The sequence below is a fragment of the Mus caroli genome, unplaced genomic scaffold (genome assembly GCF_978045245.1).
Source record: "Mus caroli unplaced genomic scaffold, Mus_caroli_1 scaffold_2, whole genome shotgun sequence".
Lineage (NCBI taxonomy): Eukaryota > Metazoa > Chordata > Mammalia > Rodentia > Muridae > Mus > Mus caroli.
The window spans coordinates 958,567-979,422 of NW_028227257.1; the positions used below are offsets into that span (position 1 = coordinate 958,567).

Consider the following 20,856-nt stretch of genomic DNA (forward strand, 5'->3'; position numbering starts at 1 on the left):
CACACACACACACTTCTCCTCTCTGAGCTTTATTTACTGGGCCTGAGACATGCACCTTCACCAGCTCAGATTAAGGATCTTGGCTGGCTTCCTCGCCAAGGCTGAAGGCCTTGACTTGCTTGCTATTAAATGGGCTGGTACAATTGGACCCTGCCAATGCTGCTTGTGACTGTCCACCAGGCTGAGGTAAGGGAAATTTGGTAATTCATAAAATAGTATGAGTGATTCAGGAATTAAGTAACCACAGGAAGTCACAGATCACTTCTCCATGAGAAGCCAGTGGTGGAGGAGTTCTCAGTGCACAACGGTTGTCACACAGAGGAAGGCTATCTATAGATACTCTGAGCATCCCCATGAAACTAGGTGATGCTGGCTTTGCTTCTCTGTCCCTGAGTTGCTCAAATCAAGGGCAAAGCTACCTAGACTTAGTTTCCCTCAAAAGCCTGTGGCCAAACCACCTTGTGTGAACTGGTTCTCCTGTCTACCTCCTTCTGCTGCTAGCACAAGATTCCTGCCCCAGGGACAGGCTTCTTATCGTTATTCACTAGGACCTGCACTACAGCCCAATGCTTCCCTCTGACCATGCTATCCATTCCTGCCTGAATACGAGGCTCCTCTACAACCTAGCTCAATCACATTTTCAAGCCTCCGGGAAGCAGGGTTTTCTGTGTACTAGTAGAGTGGCTAGTGATGTTCCTAAGCAGACCTGGACCCACACCTTCTGGACAAGAAAAGTACTTACTGGTGAGCCCGTCATTCCTCTTGCTCCTGAGTCCTAGCTCTCAGTACACACATAGAGCTCTGGACCAGGTTGGGGCTTCTAGAAGATGAGGCGTCTTAAAGACTTTCACGCTGAAAACACCTCTTTTCATGGGGTACCTCTGAACCTTCACAAGAAAGAAGTTTGAACTCAACAGAGCAGAGGTGTATGTCCCACCAGAGGGTTCGGATCAGGGACAGAAGCCAGGCCGAGAACTATCTGGGGTAGACACAGTTGCTAATTATTCTTTTATGAGCATTCTGGGACAGACTCCTTGACAGATCAAGTCTGTCCTGTGGCCACTGTTCAGCCCTGCGCTGCTCTATACTGCCAGAGAGTCCTGTCATCGCCGCTTTAAGAAGGGGTCCCGCGCCTCCTCTCCCCTAAGGGCTGCAAGGACTAGGGGTATCTAAGCGTGGAGACAGACGCAGCGCAGCTGTTATCCAGAGCAGGAGAGATGGGGGTGGGCGGAGTCTAAAGAGCCTGTGGGCAGGGGCAGGATCTGAGAGGAGGGGCAGATGAGGCTGGGGTCTGCTAGGCTTACCCTAGGCAAGATCCCGTTGGGGCGGGATCTGCAAGCTGGAAGGAGGCGGTGTTTTCAGGGCAATGCGGGGCGGAGGAATGGGGGTTGGGGGTGGGGAGACTGGACAGAAGGTTTCGTACGCGGAGGATTCCAGCCCACTCTGGCAGCAAAGGCTCCCACGGGCGAAGTGAATACCATGGGCTCTTGCTCCGGCCGCTGCACGCTTCTTGCGCTCTGCGCTCTGCAGCTGGTGAGTCCGGGTGTCCTGCGTGGCTTTCCGGACCCGCACCAGCCTCGGGTGGCTACTGGGATGACGGCTTGGACTTGGCTGTGGCTGCTTGCTGCAGCCGATTTTTCAGGCTGCCAGGCGTGCAAGGGGAGCTGTCACGGTGCCGGATCCTGTCTGTGCCCTGCTGCTTGCTTGGGGAGTAGCGTCCCTGCTGGCGGGGACAGGTGCTGAGGAGCGCCTCACACTCCCCCCCCTACCCCCCCCCCCCCCTGCAGACAGCAAGGAACAAAAGCCTTCGGGAGGGCTGCCTCGGAAGCTGTGCTCCGGTCCAGAGTGCCTAATCAGGGGGAGGATGTTGCGCTTGATGCCCAGGCGCCCCGAAGGCGCCTGTGGCCGGGAGAAGCAAGCACGGGTGTCTTACTACCGGCGGCACAAGGGACTGAGCCTACAGCAAAGTTCGGTGTCTGAGTGTGGACATTAGAATCAGGTGTTCTGGGGAGTATGATCACTTGACGTGCCCAGCTTGTGCGCAGGCACAGACTACCTTGGAGTCTCCCAATCTTCCTGGACCTGTAGAGGGATAGGGCTCTCAAGCCCAGATGCTTAGGGTTGAGCCCAGGTCCACTAGTAGAAAAGCCTTGTCGGATAACTTGAATGACACTGAACAACTTTGCAGCTCTCCCTGAGCTTGGAGCCTGGAATAAGGGTTCTGGGGTTGAAAAGGCTAAAACAAAGGTCGCTGGGGAAACTCCTTTGCTAAATGCTAATGAGTCCTAAGTATCTGGTCTTAAAAAGGAAATGTGGCTTTGTTGTTTCTGGGCTGGGTGTGGGCCTGAACCCAGCTAGACTGGGTGCCTCCTCCCCTGGCTGAAGCCGGAGGTCCCTGAGGAAGAAGTTATTTTAAAGACACTTTAAGGCATTTGGTGTTTTGTCCTCCCAGCAACACAGGGAGTGTTTTGTACCTCCAGGGACTGCCAGGCATAATGTGGGATTACAGGGAGGTCCACGGTCCAAGTTTTTACTGGTCTGCAGGTTTCTACGGGGCAAGTCCGACTTGCTGCCTCCAGCCTTGGAGCAGTGTTGAGCGTTGTCTTTCTGTGAAGGGGTCCCTCAAAGGGAAGATGGAGAAAAGTCCTGCAGGATGACCAGGTAAAGGGCAGGAATAAGTGTGCTGACTCGGGTTTAGAGCCTGCCCAAAGTGGGAGTCAAGAAACAAAGTCGCTTTGTGGGAGGGGGAAGACTGGTTTCCTTGCCTTGGATTTGGTATGACAGTGTTCTCTGATGTATGGCTGAGAGAAGCAGGTGCTTCCGCCACCTCTAGTTCAGAGATGTGGCCTTGGGGTGAAAGAGGGTGAGGCCCGGCCTGTTGCTTCCATTTGACTTCTGGTTGCAAGTAAGAGGAGAGGGGTCATTTTGTTGCCTGGGTTATAGAGCTTCCCTGGACAGAGCTTCTCAAAAGCCCAGTCTCCGCCAAGACAAGCCCCAAGGACTTTGCAGAGCTGTACCGAGCCCTGTACCCTTGCTTTGTCCAGCCGGGCCACAGCTGAACCGCCCCAGGGAACTGTCAAGGGTCTTTTGTCTTGTACTGGCTGGCAGTTGGGGGCGGGCCACCCTCCTCAGCCTCTGGGCAGAACAGGCCCAATACCACCCACTGCTCTAGTCTCTGCTTTTGGGGGGGGGGGGGGGAGCTGAGGAAGCTGGGAGTGGCATGAGGGTCCTGAGGCCTTCCTTTTTTTTTTTTTTTTTTTTTTTGACAAGCGTGAGAGTTTTCTTGTTACCAAGTTACTGGACAAAGGACCCAAACAACTCTCCCTTGAAGAACAGCAGGAACTTTGCAGGCTCTGAGCCAGCACTATGCTGAGACCATTCCCAGTCCTCGCTTTGCTGTGATGACAAGACAGGAAATTCGGGGCCCATGAAGGGGTCTGCAACTAGATTCTGCAGGGCTACTAGCTCTAAATTGCCTATCTCCATGCAATGGGAGACTTACATGTGGCCATAGAGCTTCTGGGCATGTTAGCTTAGAAGTGAAAGGACATGTCAGTACTCTCATGTCTTTCAAGGTTTGCCATTCCTGAGGCTACCAAGGGGCTGGCTACTCTTCAGGCTGAGGTCCTGTCTCAGACATGTACAGCTGATCCAGCATCCAGTTGGGGCCTTGGGTTTCTTAGTGGACCAAAGGAGGCATCTTCATCTCACCTTTCTTTTTCTTCCCAGATGAGATAAAAACCAGTCAGATCCAGTCATTCATAAAGAGGCTGGCCTTTGTCCCCAGGTGCTGGTTCCCCCACCCTCACCTACACCCCCATTTGTAATTTTATGTGCAGGGCCCCTGCAGAAACTAGAGGCCTGCTGGGATGGAGACAGCAGGCTCTGATTCTTTGGATCCATTCTAGATCACACATTTTCATATTGTGTGTGACTTTGGTCAGTGCCTCTAACAATTGAAAGAAACAAGCAAGCACACAGATCACTGTGTGACTCCTCAGGACAAGTACATTGTGGGGGGAGGGGAAATGCCATCACTATCTGCCTGGGCCCAGGGTAGGAACATGCAGCAGGGGTGGAGATCCTAAGTCCTTCCTAAAGAAGGGATGTTTCTGTTCCAGAAGTTGAGAGGGTGCACAGGGCTCTGAGATGGTGGATAGGGGCAAGAGAGGTGAAGGTGGATGATCACTTGAGTGAAGGACTTGGTGCCCAAAGGCTGGCTTCTGTTAGAGCCTCATTCTATGGGTCAAGAGCAGTCTGTAGCTACGGCTCCCTTAGTGGTCTCTGTCTTGACTATTCAAACAGCCCTCTGCTGTTGTCCATTTTATGGGGTTGGGGTGGACAGCCATCTGGTGCCTCCTTAAGGGAAAATCTCAATGTTAGTGGATGTTCTGTCAGAGTCTGGCTCATCTAGTGAAATGAGAGCAGAGGAAATACCCATCCAGGGCTTGTCCCGGCAGATCTGACATTGTGGAGAGTCCTGAGTGCCTTCTCAACAGTTATGTGTCCAGTGAAACTAGGAATTCAACAGTGAGCTAGGGGTGCAGCTTAGTGGACCAGTGCTTGCTTAACAAGTGCAAGGTCCTGGGTTTGATTCCAACACTGGAATAATCTATCTTCCCCTCTCCCTTTTCTTCCTCTCCCTTCTCTCCCCCCCCCCCTCTCTCCTCTCTCCTCTCCTCTCTCTCTCTCTCTCTCTCTCTCTCTCTCTCTCTCTCTCTCTCTCACACACACACACACACACACACACACACACACACACAACTTGGAAGAGTTGGAAACATTCCATACCTTATGTTTCCTGGCCCTGCTGACGCTTAAAGACTGTCTTCTGAGCTATGTTACAGATGTATGCTGCATTCTGTTGCCTTCTAGGAAGCTGAGGGTAGAAAGGACATGCAAAGTAAGGACCTGCAATTCCCAAGCCACTTCTTACCCATATGAATGCCCCAGGGTGGCCTCTCCATCATTTTGACACAAGATTGAACTGAAGTTTAGAATCTGGACATGTCTTGGGACACAGATCCAGGACCCAGCAGCTTTGGGAACTTGGACAGAGGAAGTGGGGAGGAGCAGGAGTTTCCAACATGCCAGAGAATCAGACACCAGAGGTCTCCATAGGATAATTGGAGCTGTTGATTTCCTAGGGTCACAGCAGCTCTGTAGACTCCCTTGTGGTGCAAGGTACTAGGTAGGCAGAATCCAAACAACATATGGGAGGGGTAGTATGTTAGACCTGTTCAGAAGGTTGTGCTGGTGGGTACCAGTCATTCTGCAGGTGTACTGTGGCCTTCATATGTTATGCTTGACTACTGTGCTTGGCTTGTATCCCACATCAGAAGCATTGTAGGGAGGGTCAGCAAATGCTGGGCATACAATAGAAAGGAGTTGGCTGTGATGTAGGTGACTGGGGGAGAGAGGGGAGGATATGAATGGGTTCTCAGATCAACAGGGAAGAAGGGACCTTGCCTGCCAGGTAAACTCTGGTTGAAGGATTAGAGAATCAGGCACCTGGGGTCAAGGCCTTCCTAGCGGAACACTGGGCCCATTGGACCAGGGCAGTTTGTGACAGCCAGAATAAGTGCAAGCTTTAGATAACAGAGGAACAAAGCTGATAAAGGGTTAAGTGTGTCTGAGACACCAGGTAAGTAATAAAAGGGGTGCTGGGCATAGAAATTGCAGAGATATGGGGTACAGATATAATTCAATCATGGGCTCTGAGGTCTTGGACTCAACCTGACTACTGAGAGCCCATCTTGCAAGGGCCCTAGGTGGAGGTGAGGCAGGGCTGACACCTTACCTTGGAGGCTTAAGCTACTCCTCAGGAAAGGTCTCCAGTGCATATTCTCTTCCTGGGGACAGGAGAATGGCATGCTAGGTAACTAACTCCCTTCTTGAATAACCCTCCTCATTCCCTGCTCGGGGAACAGGCCATGACTGACAGTCACTGTGTTGTTGCTGAGAGCCTGAGTCAAGCCCACTGAGTCTCAGTGACCCCACATTCCAGGCCTAGAGCCACCAGGGTGTGTCTGAGTTGAGGGAGAGGCAGGTTCTGAAAGGAATTTGGCAGATCACAGAAAGAATCTCCCTCCTCAAAAAAGTTATAAAATCACCCCCACAGGACAGCAAGTCTGAGAACAGCAAGACAGGAAACACTATAGACTTTCAGTCATACTGACAGGGTCTGTCATTTAGCTTCTCCCTAACTGCTGCTGCATAATACACATGTGCTCACACATGCATGTGCAGGTAGATGCACACAACCGCATGAGGACATGCGTACACTTGGCTCTGTATTTTATATGGACATGGGGTGCACGTGGGGCCCCACCTGCCAGCATCCCAGGTTACTTCTGGGGTCAGATGCAGAGGGACTGTTTCTGCCATGTGTTGGAAGTCCAGGCAGCCTGAGGAGATGAGGCCTCGTCCCTCCTATCAGTTGTGTATAGCCCTGGGCTTGACTGTTTACTTGTCCAACAGAGCAGACCTCTGGGAGAAAAAGAGGCCAAGGACCCTGTGAGCAGCCACAGAGATTCTCCTAAATTCAAGCTGAGAATAGAAGAGGCTTGGACCTCCCCTAGAATGGGGTGCAGAGACACAATAACCCACACTCAAGGGTTGTGGAACTTGGCTGTGCAACAACTGCAATGGGGTGGACAAGGCCTGGCCAGGGATGCTGTTACTATGGTTATAATCCTCACTTCAAATGCTGTGCTCAGTGAGTATTGGCATTTGTTGACCCCTGAGCTCCAGTGCCCTCCAGGGAAGTCAGCAAGACTGTCTTCTTGTTCCTGAGACTGTTGTCTTCTTGTTGGGTTGTAAGCTTCTGTCCTTTCCACCCTGGGTCTTACTTGCTTAGTTAGGACCCATCTGTAGCTGATTCTCCTACACAAAGGCTTTTGGGCTGGTCATCCTTCTCTGATGTTTCTCTAGTGTCTTAGTTAGGGTTTTACTGCCGTGAATAGACACCATGATCAAGGCAACTCTTATAAGGACATTTAATTGGAGGTGGCTTACAGGTTCAGAGGTTCAGTCCATTATCATCAAGTCAGGAACATGGCAGCACTCAGGCAGGCATGGTGTAGGCAGAGCTGAGAGTTCAACATCTTCATCTGAAAGCTACTAGTGGAAGACTGACTTCTAGGCAGCTAGGATGAGGGTCTTAAACCCACACCCACAGTGACGCACCTACTCCAACAAGGCCACTCCCTGGGCCAAACATATACAAACCATTACATCTGACGTACCATGGGATGTACAATGCCTCTGGTGGCACAAGGTCTCTTGGGAAGGTACAAGTGTCTTAGGCAGTGTGACTTCCTAAGGTCTTATTGACTTCTACTCAAAGGGAATTAGTTTATGTTTGAAGAGGTTTTTTTTGTTCTTTTTTTTTTTTTGGTGGGGGGACTTCATCTGCTTATTGCTCTATCCCCTCAGATTAATGAAGGTTTTAGGACGGCTGCAGATGGTTTGATTAGGAGGCCAGACTTAACCTGGAGTCTAAGTTACTTTCCTCATTGAATGTGACAAAATGCTTGGCATGAACAACTTCAGGGAAGAAGGGGTTTATTCTGGTTCATAGCTTCAAGTTCGGATCATAACTGGTAAGTTAAGGCACAGCATTGGCTCCCTTTTGTGTTGAGAGCAAGTCACAATGGCTGTTCACGTGGCTCTGACCAGGAAACAAAACACAGGTGGGAACCTGGGAACCAGGGGTGAGCACAGCCTTCAAAGTCCTGCCCCTGGTGATTTGCTTGTACCAGTCAGGTCTGACCTCCTGAGAACCTTCAGGACACTGGCTCCTAAACCAGTGTCACTAACCAGGGAACAAACATTTTAACATGAGGCTGTAGGGAACTTCCAGATTAACCTGGGTTACTGACTGTCTCTATGCTGTTTTCCTGAGTCATTTGAAAGTCACACAAATGGGTTTCTTCCACACTCTGGTATGTGTATTTCTCTGTGTATGCTCCTGTGCTATTCTTGTCTTTGGCCTCTTAAGACTGGCTGCAGCTTTTGCTGTACACAGTGTGGTAGCTACAGCATCTGACATGCTTATGTGGGGCCAGCACCTATAAGCACCTGCTGTATATACTGTATAGGTCAAGCAGGGTCTGGTACCCCTGTGGGAGTGGAAAAATTCCCAGCTCATATTCATGGTCCAGAAAGGACCAGAGAGGGCAGTCCTCATCTCAGGCAAAGCCCCCAGAAGCTCAGGGAGATCCTGAGACCAGCTACGTTTGTATCACTACAACACCAGCCTGCAGGCAGAGCAGACTCTTAACCAACCCTGGAAGAATTCTTGGCATATTCCAATGAGAAGAGTGTCCTGGTTGACACAGCGACTCCCAATTCCTTAGAGATGATGTAGTTCCAAGGCAGACAAATTATTTCTTGTAAAAATAAGCAAAGCTCTTACAGAGCTCTCCAGTCAACCCTTCATGCTTGGCTTCCATGAGAAAGGCACATGAATGAAGAGGTGAGAGCCATCAGCTAGATCAACGGTGTCTGCCCATGCAGGGTTAGTGATGGCCCATCCTCTTCCTCAGTGTAAACAGCCTGTCCAGACTAACAGGAGCCAAAAGTTTGGCCAAGCAGCTCTCTGTCCACCCTGTGAAAGGACAGAACTGAGAGCTGATCCTTGAGAACTGTCAGATGTGAAATTCTTCCATAGGGAACTGCTCCAGCCTCCAAAGGGTGTACTCATGTATAAAGGAGACACCTACTCCAGGGGGCTAGCATCATGAAGGGCTAATATTAGAAAGGATCTTTGGAGATGGGAACTTGGCTAAGCAGAGGCTTCCTCCACCAACACACCCACAAGGGGCAAACAGGCATGAGTGCTTTGTGACCCGAGAGAAGACAGGATATTTTAACAGAAGAGGGACATTTGAGCATGAGTGTTCTGTGACAGGAACAGGGGCAGTGGGAACTCTGACAGGAGCTGGGAACAACCGATGTGAGCACCCTGATGGGAGATGGGGCAGAGGGTGTGAATTCTCAGTGCAGGATGAGTGGATGAGAACTCTGTGATTGGTTAGGGGGCAGTAGGTATGAGCACTTAGTGGTTTTTGTGGGGCCGTTCTTAAACTAATTCTGCTGGATCGTTCTTGGTGTTGATAGAAGGTCTGCCCTTACCTCTCCACTTAGCAGACTAAATCATCCAGAGAAACCTAGACTCCTGTAGAACATGCTTGCTAACAGTCCTCTTTTGAGACTTCTTTGGACATACCCACACTTCTGGTTCATTCACAGCTATCAAGGCGACTCCAAGGCATGCCCAATTAAAGATGTTTCCTGGGTACTGTCAGCATGCTTTGGGGGTCAGTCCTATCATACAGACCCCAAGAAGCAAAGAGAAACCGGAGTACTTCCACTGAAGTCAGTGTCTGTAGTTATCCAACCTCGTAGCCAAATTATTCAACTCAAACTTGACCCAAGGGATGAGGTCATGTGGGGATGGATGGAGTCTGTGCCCCCAAGGCAGTCTCTCAGCCTTGCCTTTCTCTTGATTTCAACTTTTTCAGCCTTGGAGGGGACTTCACCACTGTGAGCAGACCTGCCTTAGGGTTTCTATTGCTGAGATAAAATACCATGACCATAAACAACTTGAGGAGAAAAGACTTTGTTTTAATTTAAAATTCCCAAGTCACACTCCATCACTGAGGGAAGTCAGAGCAAGAATTCAAACAGGGAAGGAGGCCAAAGAGAACGCAGAGGCCATGGAGGAGTGCTGCTTACTGGCTTGCTCCCCATGGCTTGCTCACCAGGTTTTCTTACTGCTCCCAGGACCACCAGCCTATAGTGACTGCCTACAATGAGCTAGGTCCTCCCACATCAATCATCAATTGAGAAAATGCACCACAGGCTTTCCCACAGGTCAGTCTGGTGGGAACATTTTCTCAGTTGAAGTTTTCTCTTCTCAATAGACTCTTGCTTGTGTCAAGTTGACAGAAAACTAGCTAGTGGATGTCAAACTCAGAGACCTGCCTCCATCTGGTGTTCAGATCAAAGGCATGCACCATCATCACCCGGTCTGGAAGCCAGTCTTGGTCAGGGAATGCCTTAGCTTTTCCAGTGCTGATCTGATTGCTGGTACACAGAGATATAGTGAATGTCACAGGCTCAGCCAATGTGCTGTCCCTTTAACACTGCTTCTCTTCCAGAGGTAGCCCAAACTTTTCAGTCCTTCCTGGACAAACTTTTGTCATCCCAAACACAGTGGCTCCAGAGAAGGTGTTAGAACATGGTAGAATTATCCGTACTTTCTCTTCCTTCTCCTAAACCTGCCCAGTACATGGCAGGAATGGAGCCTGGTGAAGGATAGATGGGGCGGGGGGTAAATGAAGGATGGAGAAATGGATGGAAACAGAAAGGGATGTGTAGGTAGATGGAGGAATGGGAAGATGAAGGGATGGTGGGTGGATGGATAGATGATGGATATGCAGGTGGTTGGGTACCCACCTAGCCTTAGAGTCTTGATCCTTCTGGGGTTAAGTTTGTTTCCCACAAGTATAAATCATGTTCCTTGTATATAATCCATTCTTTCCCATTGATCTCTCTGTCTACTTGAATAGAGTGTAGTATCTTCAGAGCTACAGCATCTCAGAAGTGTCCCCAGAGTAGAAGTGTGGCCAGCTCATCAGGATAAGAGCCATCTTATCCACAACGGTCTCCAGGACAACCGTAGAGAGATCAGTTACCAGGAGACATGGATTCTCTGGGCTTTTCATCCAGCACCCTGTGTAGGCTCAGATCTCATCTGCTACCAAAGCAGTTGGACAGCACTTTAGGTTCTGTACTTCTTATTTATGTCATCCCCAACCTCCGGGTCGAATAGCCATGGGTATGGGCCAGTCATGATGGAGCATGCCTTTAATCATAGCACATGGAAGGCAGAGGCAGGGGGATCTCTGTGAGTGCAAGGCTGTTGTAAATAATGAGTTCTAAATTTAAAAAAAGAAATAAAAAGGAAAGGGCATGACCAGTCCTAGGTATAGTGGAAGAGAAGGTTTGCTGTAAATAAAAGGGAGAGAATACCCAGAGGCAGGGACATCTGGGAATATTCAGAGTGGACCTGACCCTGAGCCATGTGAGGAGAGAGGAGAAGAGAGAGCCAGCCCAAGAGGCCAGGAGGGTAAAAGGCAGACAAAAAGGCCAGGTAACCAAAACGGCTGCGGGAAGGGCACCCCAGGCCCTGGGTTAGGGAGTTCAGGGTGCGGGGTAGAGAATGCCCGCCAGTAGAGCCCTGTAACAGGTAGGGACCAAGGAATTCTGGAAGAACCTGGGGTCCACTTTGATATGTTAAATAGGCACCTCAGTTGTTAGTCAGGGTTTGAGACCTAACAAGTTCCAAGATAGCCAGGATGATGTAGAGAGACCCTGTCTCAAACAAACAAACAAACAAACAAAAAAACAAAAACAAACAAACAAACAAAAAACAAACCAACAAAACAGAAACAAAAAATAAACCTCAGAGTTTTGGGTCTGTGGACAAGGAAGGAGCCTGGCTTCTCAAGGCAGGGAGTGCTCCATGCTCCAGTGGTGACATTTGTACTTATCAAACTATTTTTTTATTTATTTTGTTGGAAAGCACACTGTACTGCTCAGGGTTATGGCCAAGAAAGAGTTTGTGGCCCACCTGGAATAGATGTTAAAATATATGTGAAGGATACTTAGGAGGGAGGCAGAACCTGAGGTGACCCACTAGTGTCCACTGTTCCTCACGGGCCACCTGTTCTTAGGTCACAGCTCTGGAACGGCAAGTCTTTGACTTCCTGGGTTACCAGTGGGCACCCATCCTGGCCAACTTCACCCACATCATCGTGGTCATCTTGGGGCTCTTCGGCACCATTCAATACCGGCCACGCTACATCGTGGTGGTGAGTCCATTGTGCTTGGCTACCTCTATGCAAGTAGTATTGGTAGTAGCTTAGGCAGAATGTCTTAGGTGGACACCTGTCCAGGGTGGGCTTAAGGAAGCTTTTCCAAGCTCAGCATTGGGAAGGTCAGACACAGGGAGTCCTGACACTACAACAAGTTCAAGGGCTTTCTTCTAAGAGGTTGGAGAAAATCAGATATTCATATTCTGAAGCTGCTGGGCTCAACTTCTACCCTGTCCTTCTTGGTCTCCCTAGTATGTCGTATGGGCAGCTGTCTGGGTTACCTGGAATGTCTTCATTATCTGCTTCTACCTGGAAGTGGGGGGCCTCTCAAAGGTGAGTAAAGATGGGAAGGGGATTATCCCCTGGGTCTTGGCAGGATCACCACTGTAACACTTGGTGCAGTTCATTGCATGTCCCTATGCTGATGGGCACTTGATGCATAGCGCTGGCCACAGCACCAGGACAATTTTGGCTGTGATCAGTGCCTCAGAAGTTCGGGAAGACTGTTTGGTGGGTGGTGAGGTTTCTGGTAACGCACTGTGGGTGTCAGTGTGCCAGGACCTCAGGCCCTGTAGCACAAAGGGCGGGTCTTCTGGAAGAGGGCCCTGGAACCAGGCAGTACCAGGGAGGAGTTGGGACTGCGTAGACATCTAGCAGAGATGTGTAGGTGGCTCCTTTTCAGGGATGGTGGGATTGGGGAATAAGCAGAGACCTTCCTCTTGTGGCTGAACCCTTCATTTTTCCCCACTTCAGCCTGTGATTGGTAGAGACTGACTGTCTCTTGATACTAATTTTTTTTCTGTTCCTTTGTTTCCAGGACAGTGCACTCTTGACCTTCAATCTCTCTGGGCATCGTTCCTGGTGGGAAGAGCATGGGCCAGGCTGTCTTCACGATGAGATAGCCACAGCTGGCCTGGGTGCACTGCATGGACAGTCCTTGGTGGTGGGTGCTGGCTGTGCCATGGTGCACAGCTATGTGGAAGCCCTGCACAGTGGCCTGCAGATCCTGCTAGCGGTGAGTGTGGGGTCAGGTTTGTTCTACCTGGGGCAGAGTCGGGGCTTTTCCTTCACACAGAGGAACCAGATTTCCTCCTTGTTAAGCATAATTGCCTCCATGACCTGTAAGGAATAAAGGGGTCAGGGTAGACTTTGAACCTGGAGCTTGTCTTAGTCACTGTTCTATTGCTGTGAAGGGACACCATGACCAGTGCAACTCTTATGAAAGAAAGTATTGAATTGGGGATTTGCTTATAGTTTCAGAGGTTTGGTCCATTATCATCATGGTGGGGAGTGTGGCAGCAGGCAGGAAGGCATGGTGCTGGAGAAGTAGCTGAGAGCTACATTCTGATCTATAGACAGACAGAGAGAAAGAGACTGGGCCTGGCATGGGCTTTTGGAACCTCAAGGCTTTCGGAGCCTAACCCTTGTGACACACTTCCTCTGACAAGGTCCCACCTTCTAATTCTTACAGTCCCTTAGAAATAGTGCCACTCCCTGGTGACTAAGCATTCAGACATATGAGCCTGTGGGGGCCATTCTTATTCCAACCACCACAGAACATCACTGATCTTGCAAGACAGGCTCAGAAGCATAATCAAACCTTAGCCTTTGATGGCACTGTGGCAACAAGGAACAGCAATGGCAAAGGTGAAGATGGATGTTTCTCTGTCTACCTAGCCCAGGAGTAGAACAGGCAAGGCTGGAGGCTGATCTCAACAGGACTGTGAAGGGGAGCTAGAAGCCTCAGACTGTCCAATAAGGCTGCAGATGGGCCCCACTCATGACATTGTTTAGTCCCAACAGGTCTGGTCATTAGGGTAACACTTCAATGCTTTTTCATGAGTCTCGGGGCCCTTGGGAATATTTCACAGCTCTCATCTCCCAGGAGAGAAAGCAGGAGAGGGGACATACTCCCTGGCACACAGTGGGCTGCCTGGACTGGCTATGAGCCCACAGCTCTGAGAAGTCTGCCACAAAACAGATGCTGTGAAACAGGGAACAGTGTGGAGATCTGGCAAATTTCCCAGCACTGTGAGATACCACTGCTCTCCAGGAGTCCTGCTCTGTGAGCAGCCATTTTCTGTAAAAGTCTGCAATAACAACTGACCAGATGGGAGGTATAGTGACACAAGTCTGCCATCCCAGCATGTGAGAAACAGAGAGGAGGACCAATTACTCAAAGGAGGACCACCTACTCAAAGGAGGACCACCAACTCAAAGGAGAGCCACCTACTCTAAAGAAGACCACCTACCCAAGGCCAGCCTGGGTACAGAGCCAAACCATCTCTGGAAAATAAACTAGAACTGGGCTGTGGTGACAGATCAGTTAGTAAGATGCTTGCTTTGCAAGCATGGGACCTGAGTTCAGTCTCCTCAGAACCCATGTAAAAGATGCTGGGCACCTGGAGAGATGGCTCAGTGGGCAAATGTGTGTGTTGACCTGGTACCATCACCATGTCTCAAGGCAGAGGGTACTAGTGCAGGCCACTTGAAGTTCTCTTCTGGCTCCACATGCACTCATGGGTGCACACCACTGAGCAAATGTGTATGTGAATCATACATGCACACACACATAAAACAAGTAATTATAACATAGCCCTGGCTGTCCTGGAACTCTGTAGATCTGGCGGGCCTCAAACTTGTAGAGATCTTCCTGCCTCTACCTCCCAAGTGCTGGGATTAAAGACACAAATTGCCATACCTGGTTCATTAAATGTAATAAATTGTATTTAAAAATAGGAATGGTGGTATGTGTACTTGTAATCTCAGCATTTGGAAGTTAAGGACCAGTCGATCTGTGAGGCTCACTGCCCAGCCAGTCTTGCCTGTGGTGAGTATCATGTCAGTGAGAGATGTCTTTAAAAAACAAAGATGAATAATGCCTAAGGAATGATATAAAAGGTTGTTCTTTTGCTTCCAAGTGTACACGCACACACACATACACACACACATAAACACACACACACACATCCATACACACACACACCCATAAATACACACATACACACACACCCATACACACACACACCCATAAACACACACACACACACATAAACACACACACATAAACACACACACACACACACACACACACACACATACACACACACACACACACACTCAGCCAAAGGGGCTTAGAAAAGATCACAAGCTCCAAGATCACAGTTCAATGTTAAGGAATTAGTGGGGCTGGTTCTCTCTGGGGCTCTGAGGAAAGGGATGCAGGTGTCCTCTAACCATGGGCCACAGCATTCTCTGGTCTAGGGAAGTACCTGCATCTCCACCTGTCATACAGCCCTTTCCCTACATGGCTGTCTCAGCACCCTCCCTCTGGTAAGAACACCAGACTTTGGCTTAGGGCCATTTCACCTTATCTAACCACATGCTGGTGGTTTGTGGAACCTATTTTAAAAATGAACAAATTCCAAGGCACCAGAGATGAGCTTTGAGGTATATGTTTGGCCATTTTTTTTTTACAAATAATTATTTATTTTATGTATGTGAGTACACTGTCGCTATCTTCAGACACACCAGAAAAGGGCATTATATCCTGTTATAAATAGTTGTGAGCCACCATGTGGTTGCAGGGATTTGAACTCAGGACCTCTGGAAGAGCAGTCAGTGCTCTTAATTGCTGAGCCATCTCTCCAGCCCTGGCCATTGTCTAACATACCACTAAACACGTCTCTAGCCTCTCACCTGGGCTCTGGCCCCTGAGGAATGGATGTTGCAAGCCACTACCTTCGAGGACTACCTCAGACTCTTTCCAAAGTTGTGTCCTACTTGCAGAGAGGAGGAACATCTAGTCTTAGAGACCCACCCTGCCCTAGGTGGTTGGTTCATCATGAAATAGGAGCATGCATCCTTCTGAGAAGTACTCCAGTGGGTCCTATCCACTCCAGTCCTGCCGGCTTCCTTCACTGTTCCCAAGCCTGTGATGATCACAGAAACCAATAGGTGGCTCTTTCCAAAACCTCATCATGACCTTGGTGAGGATACCACCTCCCAAACATGTCCCACCTAACCGTGGATTCACTGGTGTTACATGAAACTAAAGAACCGCTATAGCGGGTGAACATGACATTGACTCCATAGACCTCTCTAGCACTGCTCAAGTTAGTGAAGAACAGTGGGGAGAGAGACAGCTCCTGGGCCCAGGAACCAGGTGCCACCTTTTGGTCCTAGAGAACCATTTGAGCTTTCTGCCTCAATTATCACTTCTTAAAGTCGAGGTCATTTTGATCAATGGACTCAAAGGAGTGGGAAGGAGAGGTTTAGGAAACTGTGGAACAGCAGCCACAGCCGCACAGCCCATAGGATTGTGGGTGCCACATCTTGGACACAACCAGGTTAGTCCATGGAGAAGCCTGGTCACATCTTGAGGCCTCCAACCTTCCCAGTGCCTACAATGCTTGGTAGAGGTCAAGTTCACAGGACAATCAGCAACTTCCATGGAAGAAATTGAATTCTACACCTGAGGACATCCGAGATATAGGAAAGCCTGCAGCAGACAGTGCAGGTAGCCTTGCAGTTCACACTACACCTCCACTACTCCCCTGGGCATCTTGTCTAAGTTCATCCTTCACAACAGGAAGCTGAAGTTATGTTTCACCCCAGTATAACTTGTGCAGAGGCAAGAGAGGATCCCAGTCGAACCCCAAACATGAAAAATACAAGCATGGTCCTCATAAAAGAAAGAACTGATGAGTCAAGGGTCTCTGTCAAGAGTTCTAAAATTGAAGACTCTGAAAAGACAGTAACTGGGAACTAGAAAGACAAATGAAGGTCTTCTTGCAGGGTACAGAATGATTTTGGTGAAAATGGTGCTGGAGGAACAGAATTTTGCATGTCAGTGGGGAGACAGCCTTCAGCCATACTTTCTCAAATGGGAATGCCAGTTCTCATGTCTGGTCGCTTGTACTTGTTTTTTCTGTAGAAAGTGCCATCTGTTGTCCACTCTGGATAGTAGGAGAGAAAGTAAGACAAGGCCAAGGAGAGGGAAAGCTTCTGAAAGAGACAGAGTAGAAAGGTGTTCAGGGAAGATCTGGGTGAACAGGGTGGGCAGAAGTGGTGGGAAAAGAAGGCAAGAATGTGCAGTTAAGATGCCATGAACCACCAGGGGTGGCTTTAGATGCCAACTCGGACAGAGCCTCTTCCCCAGGAGAACCTGTCCCTGTTTCAGCACTGTGGTCAGCTCCCTGGGGGGTGGCAATTCTGGGCTGTGACCCTCCACCTCAGAATGTCCCAGGGGATCACAAAATGCCATGTGAGAGACACCTTAGGCTTTCTTCTCAGTGAGGACAATGACTTCCAGGCTTGGTTCTGGACTCATTCTTAGAGTGCTGGAGTCTTAGAGGGACCACGGCCTGCGCCTGAGCTGGGTAGGGTCTCACAGGCATTGAGCTCATGCATTTCCAACTCTAGTCTGATAAAATGCTGTCTGTCTCCTTTGACAGGAGGGTGTGGTGGCCTCTTGGGAGGCTGCTGGGTCAGGTCAGTGGGGAACCATGGCCTAGAGGGCAAGTGAATCCCTCAAGGCTTCCTGGCTGCTTTTGCAGAGGGACTTGCTGCACATCTGGAAAGTTCTGCTTCTTTCCAGTCACACCCACAAACACTGGACACTAACCTGTCTCCTCTATAGTAGCTTCCAGTGCTTTCCCTGGCCAGGCCACTCCCAGCTGAGGTGAGGTGAGAAATCTCTACTCTGGCTTTCAGAGAACCCACTATAGCTCCTGCTTAGCTGTACCTTTTGAAATATTCAGGTGCACCCAATCACCCAGGGTTCCGGCAAGACAGAGACTTCCCCCTAAGACCAAGCTGTTGCTAGGGCTGGGGTATACATCATGTAGATGAACAGAGGCTAAATGTGGGAGGAGGGACTGTACCCTGGAACTGAGTAGAAGGGACCCACAGGACATTGCGTGGTGACATGAAGAATACAGACCTGAACATATGGGTTCAGAGGACACTGGGCATGACCTTGCCCCCTCCAAATGACTTCTCAGGTGTCCATGTTCCATGGGAAAGTTCAGCTCTGGTTTTCCATGTTTAGTCATCCAAGCCCTGAAGTGGGAAATGGCTACCACTCTTCAGACTGGCTCCATCATCCTCTTCACCCACGTGGTGCCCACTGAGTAGTGTGTCAAGGGAGAACTGAGATATCTGGACTGTGGGAGCTTGGGAAGCAATGCAGATCAGTGCCACAGTTCCATTTTATAGGGGAGGAAGTGGAGGCTTGCAAGATGCAGGGATTTTGTCAGGTATACCTGGAGTCATCTGCACAGTCCTCAAATCACTGCTACAGTGAGAGGGCTTGACATGTCTGGCCTATTGGTGTCTTTCAGCTCCTGGGTTTTGTCTATGGTTGCTACGTGGTCAGCATGCTCACAGAAGAAGAGGACAGCTGTAAGTGTACAGCTAACGGGTGTGCCAACTTTGAGTGCTATGTAAACCGGGATAGGGCCTGAAGATGCCCCTTAGTGATGCCCCATGCCTATTGGGTATCCATTTCCTGCCACAGGCCTGACCATAGTCGTGGCAGTACAAAGATCTGAGAATTGGGAGGAGGGGCCTGTCTATGAAGAAGATGTCCTTCAGGTCCAGGGACACCTATCTCCATAATACCTACAGTGGCCCCAGGAAGGTTTGAGTCTTCAGTAGCAAGGTCCATTCTGCCTGCCTGGCACCCATATTGATTGGCTCTTAGTATTAGGTAGGACCCATTTGGGCAGATTATCATTTCCCCACTGCATGAAGACCCTTTCCAACTTAACTTTGATTTGCACCATAACACAGTAATGACTCAAGCCATCCCTTTGTGACTCCCAATCCTAACATAGTCTCGTGGGAAGTCCCTGCAGAGGAAGGATTGACAGTGTGTGGGTGGGCAGTCAGGTGTCTTGTGGATAGAACCTTCCCCAGAGTCAGAATTGAAATTCAAAGCCATCTGCCCCAGAGAGTTGGCCCATGGTGTCAGCTGTCACCATTAAGAGACTTGATTCTCCAGTCTGGTGAGGGAGGGATGGTCTCATGAGTCTGGGATCAAGGCCCTGGTGCTGCCTGATCACTGACCTCAGTTGACAATGAAGCAGCGGCTCCACCTGCTCTTTGAATTCAGAACTGCAGCCAGCCCTGAGCTTCAGAAATGTCTTCTTCATTTTGCCCAACAAGCCTAGTGTGTGGGAGGCTTTACGGGGCAGGGGCTTGATGTTAGTGAAGGCTACAGGTTTAGTTTTTGGAGAGCTAGTGGTTTGTAGAGTCTGGCTGGGTGGGGTGCAGTTTCCCAACCTTGACCCTTCTTCTAGCAAGATCCATTCAGATCACAGAGCCATAAAACTGTGCACAGTGCTCCAGAGAGATCCCAGCAAGGTTTGAGACACAACAGGGACTGATTTGGGTTTGTGCCCACAACCTTCACAAGCTCTGGCAACATCCCTCTTGTTGGGAATCTGCCACGGGGAATGTTTTCCATTCTGCCATCTTTTCCATCATTTGGGTTTTATTTTATTTGGGCTTGATTTCTTTCAGTTGATTTCATTGGTGGATTTGACCCATTCCCTCTGTACCATGTCAATGAAAAGCCGTCCAGCCTCTTGTCCAAGCAGGCATATTTGTAAGTATGGCCTACTCAGCCTGCTTTAGAGTGCTCACAACACAAGGCTTTTCTCTTTGGAAACTTTATCTGTCTGTCAATCCATCTATCCATCTATCACTCCCTTAAGATCATGCTCTGGTTAGGTGTCATGGGTTCAGTAGCCCCACATATTAAGCTCAAAGCTCAGCATGGGTAGATTCTGTAATAACCGGGTCCCAGAGTCTCAGGAATGGGAGAGATACCAACAGGCCACTGCCTGCCCAGGGGCTTCACTGTTCAATAAGTGTAGAGGCTGTGGGTGTTTGTTTCCAATATTTGGCTGATCATATTTCCTTCTCCAAATCAGTGCCACAGCCTTACAGATCCCATGGCTGTTCCTGGGCTTCCTGGTGACACTGGAATTGCATTCAGAAGGGGCATCTAGGGGTTCTCTTGATGACCCGATTCAAGAGATTCCTGATGCCTGACCTCAGAGTGTCCTAGGCTATCACAGATAATGGGTATCAGCAGTAGCAGGACTTCAGCTCCCAGGATGAATAATGGAGGAAATACAGACTTAGGAGGGGGAGGAGCCTCTGCAGGCCACCAGCTGCAAAGTCCTCAGAGTCTTGATAAATTTGTTCCTAAGATAAGCCTGGGCTCAATAAATCTCCATGAATAGAGGAGGGCAGCAGCCCTCGTGAGATTTCTTTTCAATGGAGAATCTGACCAGGGTGAAACCCTTACTCCACTTCCAGTCTCATAGGAATGGGTCAGAGCCATCAGAGTACAAAACCAGTACCTGCCCTGTCCGTGGAGAAGCCTAGCCCCTGGCATATATTTGCTATACCCTGAGCAACTATCACTTTCTTGGTTTGTGAGTTTTGCTTTTGAAGTTCTCCAAGAGAAAGGACACTGTTCTGTCTCTCTCAGGTTCCTCTGACCTCTGCCTTCTCCACAGGCCTGCATAAGTGAGGGAATGGCTGACCCTGCTCCTGCAACCCAGCCTCAGCCACGGAAACAATGAGGAGACCCCAGTCCTGGAGTCGCAGCTCTGCTTCCCTGCCTGCCTAGCATTTTTTTCCACGTTCACCTTGGATACCAATGAGGGGCGGGGAACACTGCAGGACAGGGTGGCTACAACTGTGAGTTTGTAATATCTTTTCTTTCTTTCTTTTTTTTTTTCTAAAAATAAATACTATGAAAAGGCAAGAGAGACTATGGAAACAAACAATTTGCATCCCTGGTCTTCTTGGATAGCCGCAGCAAATCTGGGCAATTTCCCCCAGAGTCCTCTGGGTGCTCTGTTCTGGGGTTACAAGACCTGCAGACCACACACTGCTTCCAGGGAAAGGGCTTATCAGAGGACAGTAAGAAGGCCCAGCTCTACTAGCAGGT

The 20,856-nt window shown here is 49.5% G+C and overlaps 1 protein-coding gene across 2 annotated transcripts; it reads left to right on the forward strand.

Annotated features, from left to right (window-relative positions):
* Positions 1-1,409: 1,409 nt before the first annotated feature.
* On the forward strand, positions 1,410-20,676 carry Nkain4 (sodium/potassium transporting ATPase interacting 4). 2 transcript variants are annotated; one of them, XM_021155930.3, is made up of 7 exons: positions 1,410-1,533; positions 11,745-11,882; positions 12,138-12,218; positions 12,703-12,900; positions 18,230-18,290; positions 19,413-19,497; positions 20,420-20,676. In XM_021155930.3, exons 1-7 carry the CDS (start codon positions 1,480-1,482, stop codon positions 20,427-20,429), a joined length of 627 nt encoding a protein of 208 aa, XP_021011589.2. In that variant the 5' UTR covers positions 1,410-1,479; the 3' UTR covers positions 20,430-20,676. The 2 variants fall into 2 exon arrangements, with proteins under 2 accessions (XP_021011589.2, XP_021011590.2); XM_021155931.3 differs by lacking the exon at positions 19,413-19,497.
* The last annotated feature ends 180 nt before the right edge of the window (positions 20,677-20,856 follow it).

Bases quoted from the DNA above. Each gene is read 5' to 3' on its own strand.
- Nkain4 (XM_021155930.3), top strand. From the start codon at position 1,480: ATGGGCTCTTGCTCCGGCCGCTGCACGCTTCTTGCGCTCTGCGCTCTG. The intron at 1,534-11,744 runs GTGAGTCCGGGT...ACCTGTTCTTAG, and splicing joins CGCTCTGCGCTCTGCAGCTG to GTCACAGCTCTGGAACGGCA. The intron at 12,219-12,702 runs GTGAGTAAAGAT...CTTTGTTTCCAG, and splicing joins AAGTGGGGGGCCTCTCAAAG to GACAGTGCACTCTTGACCTT.